This window comes from Macrosteles quadrilineatus, unplaced genomic scaffold (assembly GCF_028750875.1).
Source record: "Macrosteles quadrilineatus isolate MER2022 unplaced genomic scaffold, UCM_ALF_1.0 Scaffold_1__1_contigs__length_201487025, whole genome shotgun sequence".
NCBI lineage: Eukaryota > Metazoa > Arthropoda > Insecta > Hemiptera > Cicadellidae > Macrosteles > Macrosteles quadrilineatus.
The window spans coordinates 180,092,109-180,116,487 of record NW_026542594.1 but is presented as its reverse complement, the minus strand read 5'-3'; the positions used below and the strand labels follow the sequence as shown (position 1 = coordinate 180,116,487).

Genomic DNA, 24,379 nt, shown 5'->3' with positions numbered 1-24,379 from the left:
ATTTATATAGTTACATGGCAAAATAACATGCATATCTGATGTAAATTATCCATACAAATGAATAAGACATATTATTAAAGATATTAATTAGTTAATATAATAGAAAATAATACATTAATAAGACTGTAACTGACCATGAAATAATTATAAGTCAAAATAAATGTACCTTTTAAAAATCATATAATTTAAAATTACATTGAATAAATTATATTAATGAATTAATTACTGTAAAACGAAATAACAGTGGCCAAAAGAACCGTTGCATTATGAAAAAAGAATTACACACTCATTTTCCATGCTTTGCAGACTCAAAGGTGTTTGAATACAAGTATTCGTAAAAGTATTCGAATACAGGGGAGGCTACGAATTCACTGTATTCGATTCTTTAAAGTATTCGATTCTCCCATCACTAACTGCAGGCAGATGCAGACGTCAACAAATTAACCCTTGCCAACAGACCGCCACCGCCCACCACCACCCACCACTGCTCGATTGAACGTGACCGGGCTGATGAGTCGGAGGTAACCGGTTCGAAATACCGGAGGTATTAAATTTTTGACTCGATTTTTGTCCATTATCAGCAAGTTTGGTTGGTTTGGTTTGGTTATGATGGTCCCCATCTTAAATAATTGATAATTGATTGGTTTAATTTTATAATTTAAAAAAATATATAATTGATTTTGAGACATTTATAATTTTATTTTATGAACAGAACTATTTTTGTTATTAACTTAGTAAACCTTCATTCGATATTTTTATTATCAGCAAGTTTGGTTAGGTTATGACAGTTAAATTAATTAAAATTTAACCTACAAACGACACGTTTTGACAGCGACAGTGATTGAGATAACAATTTCCCACAAACAGTTCGGCTATGCACGGTATGACGCGTTCTGCACGGCGCGGTGGTGGGCGGTGGCGGTCTGACGGTAAGGTCTCGTTGTGAACCCAGCGCAGCGCTATCCGTCCTGCTGCTGCTCCTCCCTCCGTCCTCCTGCTCCTGCTCCCTGCTCCTCTAAATCCTGCCATTCCTGCCTGACCTGATTCCTGAATCCGGATTTCCGGAATCCTCAGTCAGAATGTCAGACAGAATAGCAATAAGTTAAAATAAAAAAGTTAGCTCATCGTATTCGTAAATTCGTAGTGATTCCAGTGATTCCTGAGGACCAGTTTGTTTCAAGAATCAAGACTTCAAGTTAGGAAGTTTTTTCCAGAAAAGTGTATTGTAGGCTAGGCCTAGGCTACTTCTACTTTGTACATGAATAACTATAAAGTCTATAAACAGGGGTAAGTTATGAGCTTGCATTGCTACACCATTGACCTGTCCATCATTATCATCCTATTTTAGCGAATTTCCCTATAGGGAAGTAAGTTAGTGGTAATTATTGCGACGAACGTGACCATGGGAACCTATATAGATTTATATATCACCAGATACTAGTTTTTTTGCTGAAAATAACGGTGCACAAATTTTTCCGCGCTCACAAATATTAACGGAGTTATGGCTGTTTTAAGTTTTATTTACCTTTGTAAGTCTACTGACTACCTAACTTAGTATAACTTATTTTAATTGACAATATTTCCTCACCAGAAACTTTGTATAGGCCTAACTATTAAATTTATGTAATTTGTGTGTCAACATTGTGTTACTTTAACCATGTAGCTTTTATGCCCTGTTGAATCCTTCTTATACCTAGAATAAGGATTTTTACTAGGCATACTTCTAAAGCCTAACAACTAACAACTACTATTAAACATACACCAACAAACAATGTTAGACTTCTATGTCCATTCTAAAATCTGAAGTTTTTTCCATGTCTAGTTCATGTTGGTGACACTTGAGCGCTAGTGTCATAACACTTTGTTAAATATTATAAGAGAGTACTACAGTAAAGTATTATTAAATACTAGCTGTGTGCCCGTTCTACGCACGGGGATCTTATAGTAGTCAGTTGAATGTGACAAAAATCACAAAATGTGTTGGGTTTTTGGACATTTGTAACTTTATTTCTTAAGTAGGTAGGCCATGTATTCCATGGAAAAGTACATGTATCAAGGATCGTCATCGAAAAAGGTTGTTATGAATAAATAGGTAGGCGTACGTACCCAAGAGATGGGCTATGGGCCTATTGGCTGTATGGTCCAGCGATTGCATCACACGGTGAGTAGAAACAGAAAGTGACACATTTGGTAAAACGAGTTTAGCATCATCCGTATACCTCTATTACTTACAATCACCCACTGTAGTTGTGATTTTTTCATCTTTACACTTAACACAATCGCCATTCAAGCGCCGTCAGTGAGTGGAAACCTTGTTTGTAAGCTATTGGCGACGATCATTATAAGTGTCCCAGTCCTATACAACACTGATTCAAGGTCTTCTTTCTGGCTATCAAAACTCAAGAACAATTTCATACACAAATAATCTCTGGTTCCTGACCTGGATGATGCCTAGTTATTTAATTTCATTTACGGTTACACTATAATATTGCACTTGCGATTAATTAAATCCGTTATGTAAGAAAAACGTTTTTAATCTCACTTTGTTTGGGATTTGCTTTCAAAACGTGATCGGAAATGATTGCGGTATTTGTAAACAACATTTGTAAACATATCAGTGACAGCTAGAAAAAATAATCTTGATCCGAACAGCTGTTCGTTATTTCATAGATGATTATGTGATAAAAATTGACCGAAAACTTGGCAAAAATCGCACAAAACCGCATTTTTGAACGACCGCAATTTTATTTACAAAGTAGTGAGGCCATGTTTTAATAGCTAAAGACACTCTCGCCAATCAAATGAATTCATTAAAATGACTTGGATCTTGATAGGTACTCTCGTTTTCATGGAGAAGATTGCGTAAAATGCCATCTTGAGTGTTACAGAAAGACAGACAGACAGAAATAGAGATAAGACTTGTTTCTGCTTCTTTAATGTATAAAACGTAAAAATAACCTTAAAAATATATAATTCTGAGCAATGTACAGACAAAACTCTAATTTTATTTATATAGATATTAGTAATGAACTGTGCTTTACATTTGGTAATAGGCCTATAACCAGGGGATGAGTGATTGTGTTATTGACTTGTACAATATTTTCAACAACATAATCAAGTTTTGTACTTGGTTTTATACTGCTTTGTGATGACATCTGGGCTCAAGTGTGTACCATTCTGAATTAATTGTTGAAACTCCTGCCAAGCTGCAATGTGCAAACACAGTACAATAACGATTTCAGTGATGTCTGGGATCAGTACAACAGTGGCATCACTTGAGTATTTATCTAATAACTTAGAGTGGAAAGAGTAGGCCTACTACCTTTTATTAATACAACCTACACAGATGGAGATGCATAACAACATCCATTACCAAGTTCTCCGTTTAGATCTTTGGGGAGGTCTTTCTCCGCTTCTCGTAGTAGATTCCCTAGTTCCCGTCATTTTCGTAGCTCCTGCAAGTTTTTCTTCAGCAATAGGTGTGGTTGCGGGCCTATCCTACTCACATTTGCAGGCGCAGGGGTAGACAGTAGTCAGATGATTCCAGTAGTTCTAGCAATCGCCACTGGATGGCAAGGCAAGCACTTTTGGCTTAACATCAACTCCTGCACATAATATACGACTGAATTCCCTCATAAACTACCACAGTTGCAAATCTGATTCCTTAATACAGGTGTGCAAATTTCAAACTTATTTTAACAGAAATCTTGCGGAAACCTAACCTATCTTAATGACATGGTTACAATAATGCATTTTTTATATAGTAGGGCCTATGCTTATGAAAATGGATCTTGAAGAGCTATGAATTATAGCAACAAAAAGATCGTTGCCCATTCACCACCAGACAATACAGTAAACCACATAATTAACAATAATAACTATGACACACAAGTAAGCACACTATTCCCGGCAGGTCAGGCCTTCTAACCCTCTCATATCATATGTATCTCGCCTGGCAAGCGTTACTGCACTTGAGCAGCCCATACTATCATGCTCTCATGGAAAAACACCATTCACCAAATTATGTGTACTGGTACTATTATTATCTTTTATACATAGGATTAAAATAGGCCTACTTATATTTTGATTGGCTTTGGGCTTTGTCCAACAAATGTTTGCAGTTTTAAAGTGAGTATGACACAAATTGCTTTCGAACAGTTTAACTAACAAGGCTAACACAAAATCAAAACTTGTTAATAGTCTGTATTCAAAAATACACTCATCTGGTAATTGGCTGGTTCAAGGTAAAAATAATTAAAGTATCCATATCGCCCGAGGCTAAGTAAAGTGGGGAAGCCAAATAGATATTCTTTCCATGCTCATATTAAAATGTTTTTATCAGCTCGCTTTCTTGTCCGGTACAAATTTCGCAATCAATTTTATACCAACCTCCCGATGAGCTAGAGATTTGAAACTTGAAACATAGCTCACAAATTGATGACAATGCAATATTATATCATTTCATGTTCATATTTGTTTGGGCTACGCCCCATGGACTTCCAAATTTTCCATGTTTACATTTTGAAAGAATGTAAATATATCAATTAATTTAATTCAGCTGTAAATACTTAAATTTGACAGTTCGAAGAGCAGAGGTTAAGAGGTACAGGTTCTGCTCCCGAGATATTGTAAAAATATAAAACAAGCATTTCAAAGTAAAGATAAAACATCTGATTACCATCTTATATATTAAAACGTGACAGGGTTTTTTGATTTCACGATTCTGAATCAACCACTTGACGGATTTTCATGATTTTTGTATTAAAAGAAAGATAGCCTAATTTTGAGAACTAGGGAATGTCGAAGCCATAATTTTAGTTTAGGGTTTCAGTTTTTTAGAAATTAAGTTTAAAATTTTCAAAAGTCCAGCAGCCGACGCTAACATTCTACTCTAGCTTTTGGTAAATACTATTTGCTTAACGTAACAGCTGTAAAAATTCAGCGTTTTCTGCACAAATTCAGCATTTTTTGGATGAAAATGAAATGACATACGTGGAATTGACTTACAGTAGAACCCCTCATATCCGGCCACCACGGGACCAAGTCCCTGACCGGATAACGATTTGGCCGGATAAACCAACCTACTATGAAAATGACAATTCATACCTAATAATAATGGGTAATCAATATATGCAATCAAAAGTATCATTTAATTCTGTTCTGGGATCATTTTTAGAAAAATAAACATGTTTGTAAAAAGAAAAAAAAATATTTGTAGGTTAAAGTCATTAAGTAATAAATGTACAAATATTATGATTCCAGGTAACAAAACCTATTAAATGGAGGTAAAAATGACAATAAATTGTACTTAAAGATCATTAGGACTTAAATGGTACATGCATTTCTACTCAACATTCTTAACCATTTTGTGAAGTACAAAAATTAATGTGCTCGTACTGTACTAACCCCACTTTGGAAATAATCAACCAACTGATAAGAGGTTAGGCCTACTAGCTCAACTGAGTATAGTGACTCAGCAAATAAATGTATAAACAAACAGAGTTTTTTTTTTATCACAATTTTATTTACAATCTGTTCATTTTTAGAACATTTAGCAAATACAATAACAAATTTTAATAAAACGTTAGTTAATCTCTGTCCATTGACAGAGCTAACTTAAAAATATTTCAATGAAAACATAAATATGTAAATAAACAAGGGAAAATTAAATTGTTCAAACAAAACGTGTGCTTAGATCCAAAACATGAATCCTTTTTAGCCTGTATATACTGGTGCTGTTGTCCAAGAGGTTTAGAGCCAGGTGATTAGGGTGATTTTCAAGTTTCTTTAGATATTTTGCACTAAATTTGGTTATTTCCTCTTCAACCGTAGGAATTCCACTGTCCTTGTGAAGGATATTGTTATTAACATACCACGGGGCTTGCAGAATGAACCTTAAAACTTTTGACTGAAATCGTTGGATAATGTTTATGTTCGACATACTGGACGTTCCCCACAGTTGGATTCCATAAGTCCAAATTGGCTTCAGTATTACTTTGTATAGTAATAATTTATTTGCAATGGTCAATTTTGATTTACTATTTAGGAGCCAGGAAAGATTTTTAAATTTTAAATTTAGGTACATTCTTTTATTCCAGATATGGAACAACAACAGACAAACAGAGTGAGAACAATTTATTTTATGACTTGAGCAGTCACAAAGACTAGTGTTTGCATCTAAACGTCTGTAAGCTGAGAGAAAAAATTTTTATATTGGCTTCCTGGAAGGGGCCGGATAAACAGAGGACCGGTAAAACCAAGGCCGGATATGAGGGGTTCTACTGAATTTATACTATGTGTTATGGCTATAATTATTTATACGTTCATTTATTCGGTAAGAGGATGAGAGTTGATTTAAATATACACATAGTAAAATAGTTGGTGTTCTAATTTATTTTTTTGAGCAGTCTTTAAAATATTTAGTTTGTTTTAGTGCAATATAATTTGTTTTAACTAACAGGTGGTTGAATAAAAAAAAAATATTCTTTAGAACTATGAGGTTAGTTTTGATTTACTCTGTGATTTTGTCATTGATTACTTATAGGAAATAAGTAAGATTCTATAACCATTGTTGTATATGAATCTAAGCTCACGAATCTTCAAAAGAAAGCTTATGAAAATTATTTTACTACTCGACTTTTTGAGGAAAGGTTGGGAAAAGAACAATGATCACGTCATGATTGTTGTTGCTTGGCAGCTTTTTCTTTACTATAAATTTTGAACTGCTTAAACTATGCTTGAATTTGTAATTTACACACTATATACAGTTTTAATGGACTACTCGATTCCCCTTCGTAGGACGGGCCAAACAGCTCGTACAGATAATAAGGTTTTGGTTATGTATTAACAGGCCATATAAAATAGATTTAACATATTTAAACACATTAAAGACTAAATAGTAGAAACTAATTTATAAATAAAAATACTTTTTAAAAATGCCACGTTTTTAAACGCACTAAAAAGTAGAAAATAATTTATAAATATGTTGAGGAAATAAATAATGTAGGCTAATATTTTAAACAAAAAACTTGGGGCGCATGCAATAGGCCTAGATCATAATAGTTCAATAGGTGAAGTTAATTGTAAATTAGCATGCGCCCCAAATTTTTTGTTTTAAATCTTACAAGTATTTATTCTCTCAACATATTTATAGATTATTTTCTACTTTAACCCTCCGAGGGTCCCTAGTTTTTTTGCAAGGTTTTATTAAAACGGATCTGAGAAGCTTAAAAACAATGTTAATTATACTGTTCTATATACCATTTTGTTTGGAAAATCATGGGCTTCAATATTATACATAAAACATAAGGAATAATTGTTACAAAAAATTTTTTAAGTAAAAAAAAAATTTTTTTTGGAAAATTTTCAAAAAAAAAATAAGTTTGCGCTCAATGAAGTTGTATAAATTATAGGCCTATAAATATTTGAAAATAGCCACTTTGTTCTAAATTTTATGAGGATTACAAATATATAATCATATAAGGAAGTAGATCTGCAAATAAATAAGTTATGGGCAAAAACAGATTTCGATACATAGCGTTTAGCTAAGAATGCATAGCCTAACCATAGCTAGGAATCTGGCTGATAATTTACATCAATATCACTACCTACTTCTTCAGGATCATCAACCAGCCCTTCAAAATCACCTAAATCTTCTTATAATGCACCACGTATATCACTACTTTTGATTTTTAACTCAAAACAATGATAATCATAATAAAACACATCAGTCAGCGGTCCGAGGTTAACTAACCTGTTTACAAATATGCACGTCAGCTGTCTGCTACAATTACGATCGGCTCGGAGAACTTACAGCGCTTAGAGACAGACCTTTAGAAAGCTTAGAATCTAACGAAAAGAACGATACCTAACTCGATCCAGTTCAATCCGATTTTGTCAGTCATACTGTAGAGCCTTTGCTGTAAACAGTGTTTGTGAGTCGAAAAATCGACACAAAACACTACACAATTCGACACATAACACTCGGAGGGTTAAGTGCGATTAAAAACGTGGCATTTTTAAAAGCTATTTTTATTTATACCTTTTTTATAAGATCAACCACTATTTTATGTACAGGCTTAAAAATAATACCAACCTATGACACTTTGGAGGGCATTCTCTACTATTTCATTTTAATAATAACCACTTTACTTTGTCTACGGAAGATTGATGATATTTAATCCAGGGGAGGGGTACATTTCCTGCCTGTACACATATGGTTTTCTGATAGGGGGTCATAGTTCTAATCCAGGGGGGGTACATTCACAGACCGTACATCTTTTCTTATATAGCATCCAGTTCACTTGATAACTAGAATACATTAATTTAGATTCTGTTATAGTCTAAGTGTATGGGTCTAATTCTACCCTTTCCATGTGTGTTGTCAAAATGACATCAATGATCAGCAGAGGGAACAATTCTGGCGACCCGGCATTTCAGATTCCAAGAATTCTTAGACCGAATACAAAAGATGAGTCCATAAAAGTTCCTTGCCTCAAGATTTAAAATCCTTCAGGTCCTGGTTCCAAGTCATTTTATTTATTTTCATTTTTTTTATTTATTTCTATGGCATGATGCCTTATTGGGTAAGTCGTTTCAGCTTGCATACTTTATGACTCATCTGTACAATTTTCAGCCTTAAATAAGACTGAGTATTGTACAAAAAAATACAATACCTAATGTAATGTTTTAATGTGTAATGTAGTTATGTCTTGAAATTATAGTTTAACGTAAATGAACAAACATATAACTGAAAATGTGTACAATATATGTATATAATTAATTAAACATGTTCTTTTACAGTTTATGAAGAAAATAAACAGATTTGAAGTGGAAAAGGAACTTAAACTAACGTGGCAAGAAAGATAATGTACATAATATCTGATTATATCGGAACTGGAGTGTATCAGAGACTGGAGTACAATACTTTAAAAAGCTGCTAACAAGATTAATCTCTTACTTCCTACACTAAAGCACAAATTAAAGTAAGTAATTCACTGTGGCTGAAGCAATATGAAAAATAATTTATAAATAAAAATCGCTTCTAAAAATATGTTTTTAAACGCACTAAAAAGTAGAAAATAATTTTATAAATATGTGTAGACTGTAGAGAATGAGTACTTAAAGTACTTTTAAGATTAAAAACGTGGGGTACATGCAAAATCTAATTTACAATTATCTTAACCTATTATATATTATTATTATCTATTGCATTCGCCCTACATTTTTCGCTTAAATTCTTACAAATATTTATTTTCTCATAAATATATATGCCAACATGAAGTTTATTTTCTCCACATATTTATAAAATAATTTTCTACTTTTTAGTGTGTTTAAAAACATGATATTTTAAAAAGTTTTTTTTTTAATTATTTTATACTTTTTAGTCATTTAATATCTAAATATGTTAAAATCTATTTTTATGGCTTACCAGCAGAGCACCCGTCCTTCGTACGGGGTTGGCATATAAGTATAAAATGCTTATTGCAGTTATACTCAAGCTTTGCGTTTGCAATGGGGGGAGGACACAGTTTGATAAAATTTGGTTCATAAATTTACGGTATGATATAGTATAACATATCTACCATTGCCATAATGTTCTACAATTGCACCTAAACAATAGAAAAAAATAAATTATCAAACATTCGCACAATATCACAAATTATTCATTAAATTAAAAACTCAAACCTAACTTTAAACAATCCTACTTTGACAGTTCTCATTGTGTATCACAGCTTTTTGTTGCTGCTTAGTTCAAATTAGCTGTTATCATATATGCACAAACAAAATAATAATAGTGCTGCACCCTGTTGGGAAACCTTATAACTTTTGAATGCTATTGCATATTATAGAACCAACTTGTAAAGTTGAAACAGCTGACTAAATTCTTTAATTCCCTTTAAATGTGAATACTCATAAGTTTAACATGGGGAACTACAGACCCACTGGGGCGGAGCCCGAAAGGATTTTTGAGATACGAATATGCCTAAATGTTAATAGGGAATGTGAGCTATCATCATGCCAAATTTCAACCCAATCCGTCCAGTAGTTTATGCGTGATTGAGCAACACATAAACATACACACAAACTCACAAACTTTCAGATTTATAATATTAGTAAGATTAATAGGCCTACATAACCAAACCTTTTTAACTGTAATCACATATTGCTACTATTCTCATATTCATAAAACTTAAGAATCTCTCGGGAGCAGAACCTGTAGGCCTATATCTTAACCTCTGCACTTTGAAAGGACTGTCAAATTAAAGTATTTACAGCTGACATCAATTGATATATTAACATTAATCAAAATGTAAACATTAAAAAATCGGAATCTTATGGGGTGTAGCTCAAGGGAAATATGGAAATAAATTATTTAATACTACATTGTCATCCATTTGTGAGCTATGTTTCAAGTTTAAAGTCTCTAGCACATCAGGAAATTGGTTTGAAAACCAATTTCAAAATTTGTACCGAACAGACAAGAAAGCGAGCTAATAAAAACATGTTAATGACAACATGAAACATATGAGCCAATTTCTTAAAAAAATAAGTATGGTAATTTAATATGATGGAACTTAAAATAATGGCAATGTTGTATGATATTTAAAACTCTTAAAAATATTTGAACAAGAGTTGTTTCTAAGTTCATTGATAATACAATTGTAAAAGGTTAATCAAATTCTACAATATTAGATATTTAAATAGGCGTACAATGCAAACAGACTAATTCCAATTAGTTTCTAACATGTCTTAAACGTTAGAAGTCAGAAATAAAGACTAAAACATGTTAAAGATCACAAAAAAGTCTTCACTTGAGTAATCAATATGTAGAAAAATGAATGTTTTCAACTCTATTGGCAATGAAGTTTCAAATTTATTTTCACACGGATAAGCAATCAAGTGATAAAATATCAATCAGTTTTACAACCAATTAAACACGGGGTACCACAAGGGTCAATACTTGGACCTTTATTATTTATTAGTTACATCAGGGATATGCCAAACTATCTAAGTTTAAACTTAAGGACATAAAAAATCAACTTATACTATATGAATATTACTCTAATCTTATTATGTCTGCAAAGACTGGCTTGGAAATAGAAATAAATTCATTCATAGAATTAGGTAAACTTAAGGATTTTGTTTCTTCCAATAATCTAATATTAAACCCGCAGAAGACTAATTACTGTACACTCTTTCACTACAGAACAAAACCGAAACGAGAATGATTTTAACATTTTTATTGATAACTAGCTGTACCCGCGGGCTTTGCCCCGTTTTACTTCATAAGTGGGCTCGTTCGCATGGCTCAATCACGTCCTGGTTGAAGTTCGTTCGCTACGCTCACTCACCTTTAGGTTGGAGCTCGTTCGCTGCGCTCACTTGCCTTCAAGTTAGCTCATTCGCTACGCTAACTCGCCTCCAGGTTGAAGTTTGTTCGCTTTCGCTACGCTCACTCACCTTTTGGTTGCAAATTAGCTGTTGTCATAAATAAAAAAAAAAATAATAGTGCTGCACCCTGTTGGTAATCCTGGTAACTTAATGGTGTTGCACATCATAGAACAGAACCAACTTGTTTAATTGAAACAGCTGTTAAGATTCATTAATTCCATTTAAATATGAGTACTCATAAGGTTAACATGGGAAACTCCAGAGCCACTGGGGCGGAGCCCGAGAGTCCGATCAGAATAAAAACAACTTAGTTTTCCTATTTAATGCCAAAAGAATCAGCGTACCAAATTTCAGCCTCCTAGGTAAATGGGAAGTGGGAGAATTAGTGATGAGTGAGTGAGTCAGTCAGTCAGTGAGGGCTTTGCCTTTTATATATATAGATAATATAATAGAAAGGGTAGATAAATCAACATTTTTGGGATTTTATATCGTTAACCATCTTAGTTGGGACCTGCATATAGACCATCTTTTAGCAAAAATAAACTCAGGAATTAATGCCTTAAAAAGATTGTATTATCTTTGTAATTTGAAAGTAAAAAAAAAATGTTTTTCATGCCCAAGTGCAATCCCATATATCTTATGGAGTTTGTGCGTATGGAGGTACAACCAAACAAAACCTTTGTGAAATTTTAATTAGTCAAAAAAGAGCTATAAGAGCCATGTTAAATCTCGAGTTTGATGAATCTGTAAAGGGGCATTTTATTAACCAAAATATATTAACCATCTATAGTTTGTATTATCCTTGAGTGTATTATGCATGTCAGGAAAAATAAATCCAATTTTACAACACATGAAGATATACATAACTACAACACCAGAAAAAAAACATAGTCTTACCTTTTCACAATTCTGAGCCATATGAAAATAAACCATACTATGCCGGTTCTGTATTCTTAAAACAAAACATATTCCTAAAGAAATATTGAACATAGAAAATCAAAACAAGTTCAAAAGTGAATTCAAAAGTTTTATGATCAGAAATGCATTTCACTCTCTTGAAGACTTGTACGATTTAACTGATGTGAATGCTGATGCTACATAACTGTAAATTTCATAACTGAACAATTCAATGCAATGTACTGAGTTAGATTAAGAAACTGTGGCGCTATTTATTGTATTGTTGTACATGAAACAAATAAAGAGGTTTGAATTTATTTTAATTTAATTGAAGCGTCCCTTAAGATGTTTGACACGTGAGAAAACATTTATTCAACTACATCATATAAAGTATCATCTGTTGACACATTCAGGGAAGTGTCCTTATAAGTGCACTTTATATGGACAATTATTCAAAACCAAGAACTGTGTGAAGATTCATACATTAGTTCACAAAGGAGAGAAAAGTGCAGAAAAGTGCACTATTTTAAATCTGATAAATATTTTATAGACACTCTTCTACTTACTTAGATTACATAAATTTTAACTGCATTTATGATTCTAATTTTGCATTATTATGATAATTTGGTTATAATACAGTACGTATACATTTTTGTAATGTTTTGGAATCATCGTTAAAATAAAAAATTACCTTAATGATTCAACAAATGTATATAATTAATAAAATATGGTATTTTCAGAAGAGGCAATAAGATTTGAAGAGGAGAAGTAACCTCAATTCAAGCTGCAAGAAAGATAATTTAAATTATCTGATATAATACTTTAAACATCAGCTAACAGCATTAAGTTTTTACCACACTTTAAGTAATTCACTACATAAAACTTAAATTATAGGCCTACATGACTTTTATATGGCTGATGTGGCTGATGCAGTATTATATGAAGAAAAAATGGAACATTGAAGCAACTTTCTCATTTAAATAAATAGGCTAATTTAATTTGATGGAACATAAAAGTCAAGCAAAACAATCAAATTGCCATTAGTAGCATATGTTGTAAGCCATTTTATACACATAACATCATTAGATCAAAAGGTGTTTTAAAGTTGATTAATACATGTACATAACTGTTAAACGTTTAACAAATCAAACACAAATAGACATACAAAGCCCACCTGCTAATTCCAATTAGTTTCTGGCATGTCTAATTAAGTAGAAGTCAGAAATAAAAAACTAAAACGTGTTAAAGATGTATAAAAAACCTTCGCTTGAGTGTCCAATATGTAGAAAAACGTTTTCAACTTCATTTAAAATGAAAAGTCACATATATTTACACACGGGCGAGCGTCCCTTTAGATGTTTGACATGTGAGAAAACATTTATTCAACGACAACATGTAGTGTATCATATGTTGACACATTCAGGGAAGTGTCCTTATAAGTGCACTTTGTGTGGAAAATCCTTCAAAACCAAGGCCAATATGAAGAGTCATACATTATTAGTTCACACCGAAACACGACCTCACAAGTGCACTATATGTGGAAAATCCTTTAAAACCACTGCTTTAATGAAGACTCATACATTAGATCACACAGGAGAGCGACCTTATAAGTGTACTATATGTGGAAAATCCTTAAAAACTAAGGACATTATGAACAGACATATATTTGTTCACACCAGAGAGCGAAATCATAACTGCACTATATGTGGAAAATCCTTCAAAACTAAGGAATATATGAAGAGACATACATTAGTTCACAAAGAAGAGCGACCTCATAAGTGCACTTTATGTGGAAAATCCTTCAAAACCACTGCTAAAATGAAGAGTCATAAATTAGTTCACACTGAAGAGGGACCTCACAAGTGCACAATTTGTGGAAAATCCTTTAAATCCACTGCTAAAATGAAGATTCATACATTAGATCACACAGGAGAGCGACCTCATAAGTGTACTATATGTGGAAAATCCTTCAAACGGAAGGAAATTATGAACAGTCACATAGTTGTTCACACCAGAGAGCGACATCATAAGTGCACCATATGTGGAAAATCCTTCAAAACTCAGGACTATATGAGGAAACATACATTAATTCACAAAGAAGAGCAACCTCATAAGTGCACTATATGTGGAAAATCCTTTAAAACTAAGGACTATATGAGGAAACATAGATTAGTTCACACAGAAGAGCGACTTCACAAGTGCACTATATGTGGAAAATCCTTCAAAACTAAGGACTATATAAGGAAACATAGATTAGCTCACACTAGAGAGCGACCATCATAAGTGCACTATATGTGGAAATCCTTCAAAACCATTACTTGCACGAAGCAATTTACATCATTTCACACAGAAGAGCGACCTCATAAGTGCACTACATGTGGAAAATCCTTTAAAACTAAGGACTATATGAGGAAACATAGATTAGTTCACACAGAAGAGCGACTTCACAAGTGCACTATATGTGGAAAATCCTTCAAAACTAAGGACTATATAAGGAAACAAGGGTGTCTACCAACCGGGAAATCCGGGAAAACCGGGAATTGTACTTATTTTTTAACTGGCCATGAAATGTACGGGAATTGTCCTTAAATGCCAGACTAAGTCCTTAAATTTTTAATGGGCAATAATTTTATCGCTAGTTGGTTAGGAGCACATATAAGGTTTATCAGATGTTTGTTTGGTTTACATTTTCATAAATTTAATACTAGGGTAATTAATTGTGCAATGAAAAACCATTAGAAGCTCAAACCCATTAATATTTTATCACCACAATCAAGTGTCACGTAAAGTACTTCCAAGAACCATTGTGAAAGTATCTTAGGTCATAAAAGTTTTATCACTTTTATTCCTTTACAACTTCCATTATTTATTACTTGGGTAATTATTATGAGATCCCAAATCTATTTAATCATGGAAATAATAGTTGTATTATAATGGCAGTTAAATTTCACTTCTGTACTTTTATCTTCTTGAACATTCAATTTGCCGCTGGCCATTGCCTACTGTCATAAAACTGTTTATGGTTTCATACTAAACTTGTAACTAATCTACAGTATTTTTTTGTAAGTTAAAACTTTTTTTATGGATATTACTTTCAATTGACAAAACCACAAGTATTGTTGTTTGGGTTTATTTATTTATTTATTCCAACGGTTTCTCCATTTAATAATGGGTTAGTTGTAAAGCAGGCCTACTTGGTCTCAAATCATGTCATTGCATTTTCTGTATCTTTGTCTTATAATTTTGGCTGTTCAGTTTTCAATGTTTTTGTTTCCCATATTTATTTATTGTGTTATATGCTTTGCAATCTAAATCTTATGAACTAGAATGATGATAGTGACTTTGCTGCTATTATAACCTCATTGTTTGTTACTCAGTTGATATAGGCCCCCCCTAAATAATTAGGTCTAGGCCAGGGTATTTTTATTCTTTGAAAGAGCTGTAGAATATACTAAGAAAATGTAATTGATCCCAATAACTTTGCAAATGAAAAGACAATAATCTTACTCTGTGCTTACTGGTAGCCGCTTACCATACCAATTTTGTACAGAGAACCGAGGTACAATATTTGTATTAAAGATTTGTTTCAAAAGTAGTCGAAAACTTAATGTTGTGCTAGGGCGAATCATGCCTAACTAATCCACATAAATCGGATATGATATGATAATGTTTCCATGACTGATGGAGATATTCAGGATTCCGTCGCTAATGCGGTAGACGATGATTGGGTTTCTCTGTTACACTACAAAGCTTTACCCGAAGTAAATGTTTGCTCATTTCAATAAATTTCTATTTTGAAATTTAACTCTTGTCTATTATTACTTACTTTTCTCTCTGGTACAACTACAGTGAAGAAGAAGAGTAAACAGTTTGACAAATCAGTAAAATATATTCGGTAATCGCACCGAAAAAGGTTACGACAAAATGTCCTTAAATGTACGGGAATTGTCCATGAATTTTCTATCCAGAATGTAGTAGACACCCTGATAGATTAGCTCACACTAGAGAGCGACCATCATAAGTGCACTATATGTGGAAAATCCTTCAAAACCATTACTTGCACGAAGCAATTTACATCATTTCACACAGAAGAGCGACCTCATAAGTGCACTACATGTGGAAAATCCTTCATAACTAAGTACTATATGAAGAAACACACATTATTTCACACAGAAGGGCGACTTTATAAGTGTTCTTATGTGGAAAATCATTCCAAACAAGTGTCCATGTAAAGAGGCATAAATTAGTACACAATGTTGAGTGATCTCATATTTTGCATATTTTTGTCGATATTTTGGAAGGTGGAACTTGTTGTTTAGCAAAGGTATATGTATTGTTTATCAATCGTGTCCCCTGCGTCCAAAAGGTACTTGCACATCAACACTTACATATTTTAACCTTGCCAAGCCGTTTGAAAATCAAAAATGTAACATTTAATTTTTGGCCAAGTATCGCCTTTTTCGGATGCATAATCTTTTCTTCTAATTGTTAACCTACTTTAGAATTGTATTTTGGCTGGAAAACTATATTTTGATGTCTAATGTGAAAGGGAACTACAAAAAAAAAAATGGTTTCAGCAATCTGACACATACTTTATGAGGTTTATTGTTTTGTAAATAAGATACAACTTTGGGTTTCCGCAATCTCAACCGGTTAGAATAATACATGGAAAGTACATCATTGGTTATGTACCACGAATGGTTTGAAATTAAATTTTCATGTGTTAAGCTCTTCGAGGATGTGTTGGTTAGTCTATGCCTATGCATTATACATGTTTTTGAAAAGGATTTCCCTTTTACTGTTAGTCTTCTTCCTGCCCTTTAATACCTCAGTTGCGTTTAGCCATACATACGTGTTTGTTTAGTTTTTAATAAAAAATAAATAAAATGGAAACATTAGGCTGTGGCGGAGAATTTTTATTATTACACCCAGAGTGGAAACTCTCACATTAGTATTGGTGGTTTGAAACAAGTCTGTGTTCGAGCAGGCTTCATAAGAGAACAGAAGAGTCTAAATAAGTCTAAGCAAACAGGTATATTTATGCGAGACCAACCAGTTGAGTCTTATATATATAAAAAAAATGGTTTTCTTGTTTAGCTCTTCTATCCGACCGATTTTCATGATTAAGGTCTCTGATGAAGGTATGCACGTACAGATTTGCCATCAAGGATCGGCATAAATGTATCTATAATCCCACTCGGTATATACGTAATCGAAACTTGCACCCCATGTATTTCTTATAGGAGTTAAATTTGGTTTCTCTTTTCCGAGTTTGTTTGGCTTTTCTACCCGACCAATTTTCATTATTGAGGTCTCAAATTGAAGGTATGCACGCAAAGTTTTGCCATCAAGCATCGGCATATATTTATCTATAATCCCACTCGGCTTATATGTAAACAAAATTTGCTCACCATGTATTTCTCATGGGAGTTAAATTTGGTTTCTCTTTTCCAAGTTGGCTTTTCTACCCGACTGATTTTGATTCAATGATTTATTAGGCCATTAAGCAAAGCAACAGGCTAAGTCACTTACAATACAAATAAATAATAAATTAGTCCATCTCTTGATTCACAAATAAATACAAGTTAGATCAATATAATAATAAGGCAACAAACAAAGCCATGCAAAACAAAACTGAAGCAAAACCATGCAAAAAAAAAAACATTCAAAAATAGCCAGATCGTATCATTTGGTTAAACGAGGTTTTAAATGACTTTATTAACGGGGAACAAATTGTAAACAAAACACGACCTCTACATAAACAGTACAGAACTAACAATAAAATTGTCTTCAGCTGTTCCACTAGGATGAGAAATCTACTAAGGGAGTTATGTTTTATCTATGGTTTTACTTAAAGGGTATAGAGGCTAGTATTTTACGATCAAATGAAAATCTAACTAAATTGTACATAGCCTAGGTACTACTAATTTGGTAAATATTTTATTATTTTAAACGTCTGCATTTTTTATGAGAAGCACCTCTGACTGTAAACAAAAATCACAGTACTAACTTAATCATCTCCAAAAATGTGACGTCGTAATTGTATCCTGGGTTTGTAGTAATACTGTACCATGATTATATCTTATGGTTGTAGGAACATCATGAATCATTTTCATCCCTACGTTGCTTCATTACAATTCAACAAAAACTAGAATAGGCTTGGTTGGATTGTTGCAGATTATGAAGATTTTGCTAATCCACCAAAAATATTATACAAATATTTTCACGCGATTAAAAAAAATTTAACAAGATTCCCATTTTCACAAAATCCAAAAACTACTGAAAATCCACCTTAAATTCTGGAATAGTGATTACCTAAGTACCTTTTTAAATATAAACGTCCCCAAAAACCTAGAAATCATTTTAAATACAAACTTAACTTCAATTCATTTACATAAAAACAATAAAGTATTTGGGAATTGATATCGATTCACAACTAATTTTGCAAAAACACGTTAAAAAACTATCAAAGTGCAACCTACATCAAGCATTATTTTTTAGCTGTTTACAAACCGCCATTAATGTTTAAAAGTGATTTCGGCACATTCATGGACTGTCAACAATCTCATCCACATAACACAAGATCCAAAAATATTATAAAAACCAGTTTAACAAAGGCTTAAAATCTTTCATCCCCTCAGTATACAGGACCAAAAATGTTCAAAAAATTACCCTCTGAGATTAAAAACATTGCCTTGTTCTCTAAATTTAAATTATCTTAAAACATTTCTTTTTGAGTGGCCATCTTACTCACTAACAGAATATCTGGAAGATGTTAACATTAGATGTGTTCTTAAGTTTTGAGAATAAAGCAATGTTCTTAATCACAATGGGTTGCTGAGATTTAAAACATTGCCTCATTCTCTAAATTTAAATTATCTTAAAACATATTTTTTTTTTTTGAGAGGACGTTTTACTCACTAGAAGAATAACTAGAAGATGTGTATATTTGAAAGATATTACTTCTACCATAGGTTTTTAGCCTAATGATTTGTTTTATTTCTTTTCTAAGCTATTTTAAGATTTTAAAATGTAGTATTAGACTTTGTGACAAATCACTTGTCAAGAGAATTGATGTAATGTGATGATGTTATATAAATAAATAAAAAGTAAATACAAGTTGGAAGCTAGAAAACCACATTTTTATTTGAACACACTGTCCCTTGTCACATGCTCCTTCGTGTTGAGCTGCTCACCTGACTTCAAAACTGCTTAGAAGATGAACATTTTGCTACTCATCTGGTATTTAGTGATGAAGCTGCAACCTTTCACTTTAGTGTAAAGGTTAACAAGTATAATGTGCTTTATTTTTATTTGCTCTAAACAATTAATTGTTAATTACTTTTAAAAGTACTGTTAAATTTTTATAATTTTTTATTATTATTTAATGTAAATTATAATATTAGTTTTACAAAAAGAGTAGAGAACTGTAAAATCAGAAATTGACAATTATTTTTTACACAAAAAAAATTTGGAATCCCAGCTCCATCTTCAAATTCTCTCGCTAACCTCCATTTCTTGTTTGCCTCAAACACATACTGGTTGCCCTTAAATCAGCACAAATTGTTATGATCTTGTCCAACTTATTACCAAACTGTATGGTTTTTCCAATTCTCTGATAGTTTTTCAGCCATAAGCCTTAAAAACATTTGGAACTTATTTCCAAAAACACCTATGAATTTTTCAGAGTTAAGCGAACACCCGAATCAGCGCCACTTAGAATCCCCCCACCACCCCACCCTCAACCCATGAACATTAACTTGCCGTCTTCTTTGCTTAACTCTATTTGTGAATTTTTTCCCAAAGATTTTATAAGTTTAGGTTAGAAGAATACTTGCAATAAAAGACTGTTTATTATTCTCAGGAATTTAACATTTTTACACTTTTACTCATGTATAAACTTTAGCAAAACCAAGGCTACACTAAAAAAATAGGCCGTAATGCTCGTCAAGCATGACGTCACGATAGAAGACGGCAATGACGTAATGTTTGCCGTTTGTGATCAGCTGCTTGTTTTAATCTTTCCTTGGGAAATAAATAAATAAATACCTACGTCATTGCCGTCTTCTATCGTGACGTCATGCTTGACGAGCATCACGGCCTAAGTTAACAATTACAGGATAACTTGGATACGATATAAGTTAAAGCCTATTACAATGAAAAACTGGTGTAGATAGATGACAAGAGAGGAATTTTTAATTGAACACATTAAACATGAAGAAAACATGAAAACCCAAATTTATTACCTTGACAAAAAGAATACAAAATTATCAATTTGAACAGTTCAAAAGCTCTTAGCAGTTAAAAACTAATTTTCCTAGCTTTGATCTTGGCAAATTCTTTAATTGCAGAGTTGGTATCAATCTGGTTCAGAACATCAGAATGTGGTTCAGAACATGAGTCATGAAATGAAATGAACAAGAGGAGTAAATGATGCATGTCGTTGTTCGTAAGCTTTAGTATACTTTCTTTTTTTCATCTTCCACTTTTTTTATAACTTGTTGATGAGGGATGGAGACATAAGATGGAGCATCAGTGTCAACGACACTAACAGCAAACAATGCCTCCATCTGAGTCTCCCATACGCCTCTACAAGCTATATCAGCTTTTAGTGCAGGTTCGTTGAGATGACTGCCTTCTGCTATCAAGGGCTCCTTAATGCAGTTTCCCCAGGCTTGTTCATCATGTTACCTATTGTGTCTCTTACTTCATTGTGTCTTTTTATTAGACCACCATTTCAACATTTTAGAGCATGCTCTGTATTGAACTCATTTCCGCATCCTTCACATTTTAATGGGAGGTTTATTTGTGTTTTCCCATAACGTAGGGCAAGGGCATCTCTAAATTCTTGTGGGGACATGTCCAGATTAAGTTTCTTCAGAGGCAAGCATGATAGCCAGCATCCATGTCATCTGCATACCAAACTTGAGATGTGTTCGGCATTCTTTAATTCTTGTATTAATGGAAGTGTTGCCAGACCGTATAATATCATTGATAGTGGATCTCCTTGGGTAACTCCTTCTTTACTATACAATCTTTGATTACTTCCTTGCAAAATTAAATCTGAGCTACAATGGTAAGTATTAAAAATAAATCTAGCAGCTCTTGGCCAATGGACTCTTGCTTGCCATAAAGCATGAATTCTGTTTATTTTGTTAAAGGCGTTATCTGCGTCTACCAGAATCATACACCATTCTTTGTTGGTATTACTGTGTTCACTATATTGCGTTCGCATGAAATGTATTCCTCCCTCTATACCAGATTTGAGACCTCCACAAAGTTGATCTGTACCTAATGCTTGTTTTGCATCATCGGCAAAAGCTAAAATAATGCATTTGGCCAGAATGCGTTTGAGACATTCTCCTATTCCAATGGGCCTCACACCTGGACATTTGCCAATTGCAATAAGTCTATTTGCCATCAGAGCTCTTATGATGTGCCATGGTACTACTTCTCCAAACCAAATGTGTAAGGTTTCTTTTTCAATCCATGAAATTTGTAGTAGCAATCATTCATCTTTAAGTTAAAAAAAGTATTTTGAATTTGATTATTTTATGGACACCCGGTCCTATACTTACTTTGATTACATTAACCCTCCGAGCGTCACTTGTCGATTTTTCGACACACGAACATCGTTTACAGCGAAGGTTCTATGACTGACTGAATCGGATTGAACTGGATCGAGTTAGGTATCGTTCTTTTTGTTAGATTCAGAGCCTTCTCCGGATTTCTGTCTCTAAGCGCTATTCATTTTAGTCCCGAAAATATTGTAGCAGACAGCTGACGTGCGTATTTGTAAACAGATAGGTTAACCTCAGACCGATGACTGATGTGTTTTATTACGTTTATCATTGTTTTAGTGTTAAAAATCAAAAGTAGTGATATACGTGGTGCATTATAAGAAGATTTAAGTGATTTTGAAGGGCTGGTTGATGATCCTGAAGAAGTAGGTAGTGATATTGATGAAAATTATCAGCCAGATTCCTAGCTATGGTTAGGCTATGCATTCTTAGCTAAACGCTATGTACTGAAATCTGTTTTTTGCCCATAACTTATTTATTTGCAAATCTACTTCCTTATATTATTATATATTTGTAATCCTCATAAAATTTAGAACAAAGTGGCTATTTTCAAATATTTATAGGCCTATAATTTATACAATTTCATTGAGCGCAAACTTATTTTTTTTTGAAAATTTTCCAAAATATTTTTTTTACCTAAAAAATTTTTTTGAAACAAGTGTTCCTTATGTTTTATGTATAATATTGAAGCCCATGATTTTCCAAACAAAATGGTATATAGAACAGTAGAATTAACATTGTTTTAAGCTTCTCAGATCCGTTTTAATAAAACCTTGCAAATGCGCCAAAAATAGGCGGACATTAAGGCCTAAGCTATGGACACTCGGAGGAGTAATTTAAATTGCATTTATGATTCATATCATGCATTATTATGATAATCTGGATATAGTACATTACATATACATTTTTGTAATGTTTTGTAATCATTGTAAAATAAAATATTTCCTAAATGATCACAACAAATATATTTAACTAATAAAATATGGTCTTTTTCAGCAGAGGCAATAGATTTGAAGAGGAGAAGGAACCTTAATTCATTTTGCAAGAAAGATAATTTACATAATCTGATATAATACTTAAACAGCAGCTAAAACGATTAAGTCTTAACTACAATTAAAGTAGAAATGAAAGTAAGTGATCCACTACGGTACATAAAATTAAATTTAAAGAATAGGCTACATGGTTTTATATGGCTGATGCAATATAATTTGAAAAAAGGAACATAGAAGCAACGTTGTCTTTTTAAAAAGTAGTCTTAAAATATTATGGAACATAAAAGTCATGCAAAAGAATCAAATTGTCTCGAGTAGGCTATGTTGTAAGCCATTTAATACACATAACAATATTTGATCAAGAGTTGTTTTAAAGTTGATTGACACATGTACATAACTGTCAAACATTAAACAAATCAAACAGAAAAAAAACGTACAAAGCCAACCAAATGATTTCAATCAGTTTCTAGCATGTCTAAAAAGTTAAAAGTCAGAAATTGACAACTAAAACATGTTAAAGATCACGAAAAAGCCTTTGCCTGAGTGCCCAATATGTAGAAAAATTTTTCCAACTCTATTGGCAATGAAGTGTCACATATATTTACACACGGGCGAGCGTCCATTTAGATGTTTGACTTGTCGGAAAACATTTGTTCAAATATCTAATATAAAGCGTCATTTATTGACACATTCTGGGAAGTGTCCTTATAAGTGCACTTTGTGTGGAAAATCCTTCAAAACTAAGGATGATATGAAGATTCATACCTTGGTTCACACAGGAGAGCGACCTCATAAGTGCACTATATGTGGAAAATCTTTTAAAACCAGGGGCAGTATGCAGACTCATACATTGTTTCACACAGAAGTGCGACCTCATAAGTGCACTATATGTGGAAAATCCTTCAAAACTAAGAATCATATGATGAGTCATACATTAGTTCACACAGAAGAGCGACCTCATAAGTGTACTATATGTGGAACATTCTTCAAAACTAAAAAAGTTATGAAGAGTCATACGTTAGTTCACACCATAGAGCGACCTCTCAAGTGCACTACATGTGGAAAATCCTTCAAAACTAAAGAAGGTTTAAAGAGTCATACGTTAGTTCACACCATAGAGCGACCTCACAAGTGCACTTTATGTGGAAAATCCTTCAAAACTAAAAAAGTTATGATGAGTCATACATTAGTTCACACAGATGAGCGACTTAATAAGTGTACTACATGTGGAAAATTCTTTAAAACTAAGGACAGTATGAGAAAACATAATATATTAATTCATAAACAAGAGCGACCTCACAAGTGCACTACATGTGGAAAATCCTTCAAAACTAAGAATTATATGATAAGTCATACATTAGTTCATACAGAAGAGCGACCTCATAAGTGCGCTATATGTGGAAAATCCTTCAAAACTAAGGACTATGTGAAGAGACATACATTATTTCACACTGAAGAGCGACCTCATTAGTGTACTTTATGTGGAAAATAATTCCAAACAAGTAGCTATTTTAA

At 32.9% G+C, this 24,379-nt stretch overlaps 1 protein-coding gene across 2 annotated transcripts; it reads left to right on the top strand.

Moving 5' to 3' along the window:
- Nucleotides 1–1,014: 1,014 nt before the first annotated feature.
- Nucleotides 1,015–24,357, top strand: LOC128990878 (gastrula zinc finger protein XlCGF7.1-like). 2 transcript variants are annotated; one of them, XM_054413520.1, is made up of 3 exons: nucleotides 1,015–1,287; nucleotides 8,803–8,984; nucleotides 22,869–24,357. In XM_054413520.1, exon 3 carries the CDS (start codon nucleotides 23,376–23,378, stop codon nucleotides 24,333–24,335), a length of 960 nt encoding a protein of 319 aa, XP_054269495.1. In that variant the 5' UTR covers nucleotides 1,015–1,287; nucleotides 8,803–8,984; nucleotides 22,869–23,375; the 3' UTR covers nucleotides 24,336–24,357. The 2 variants fall into 2 exon arrangements, with proteins under 2 accessions (XP_054269495.1, XP_054269485.1); XM_054413510.1 differs by lacking the exon at nucleotides 22,869–24,357 and adding an exon at nucleotides 13,032–17,255.
- Nucleotides 24,358–24,379: the final 22 nt, after the last annotated feature.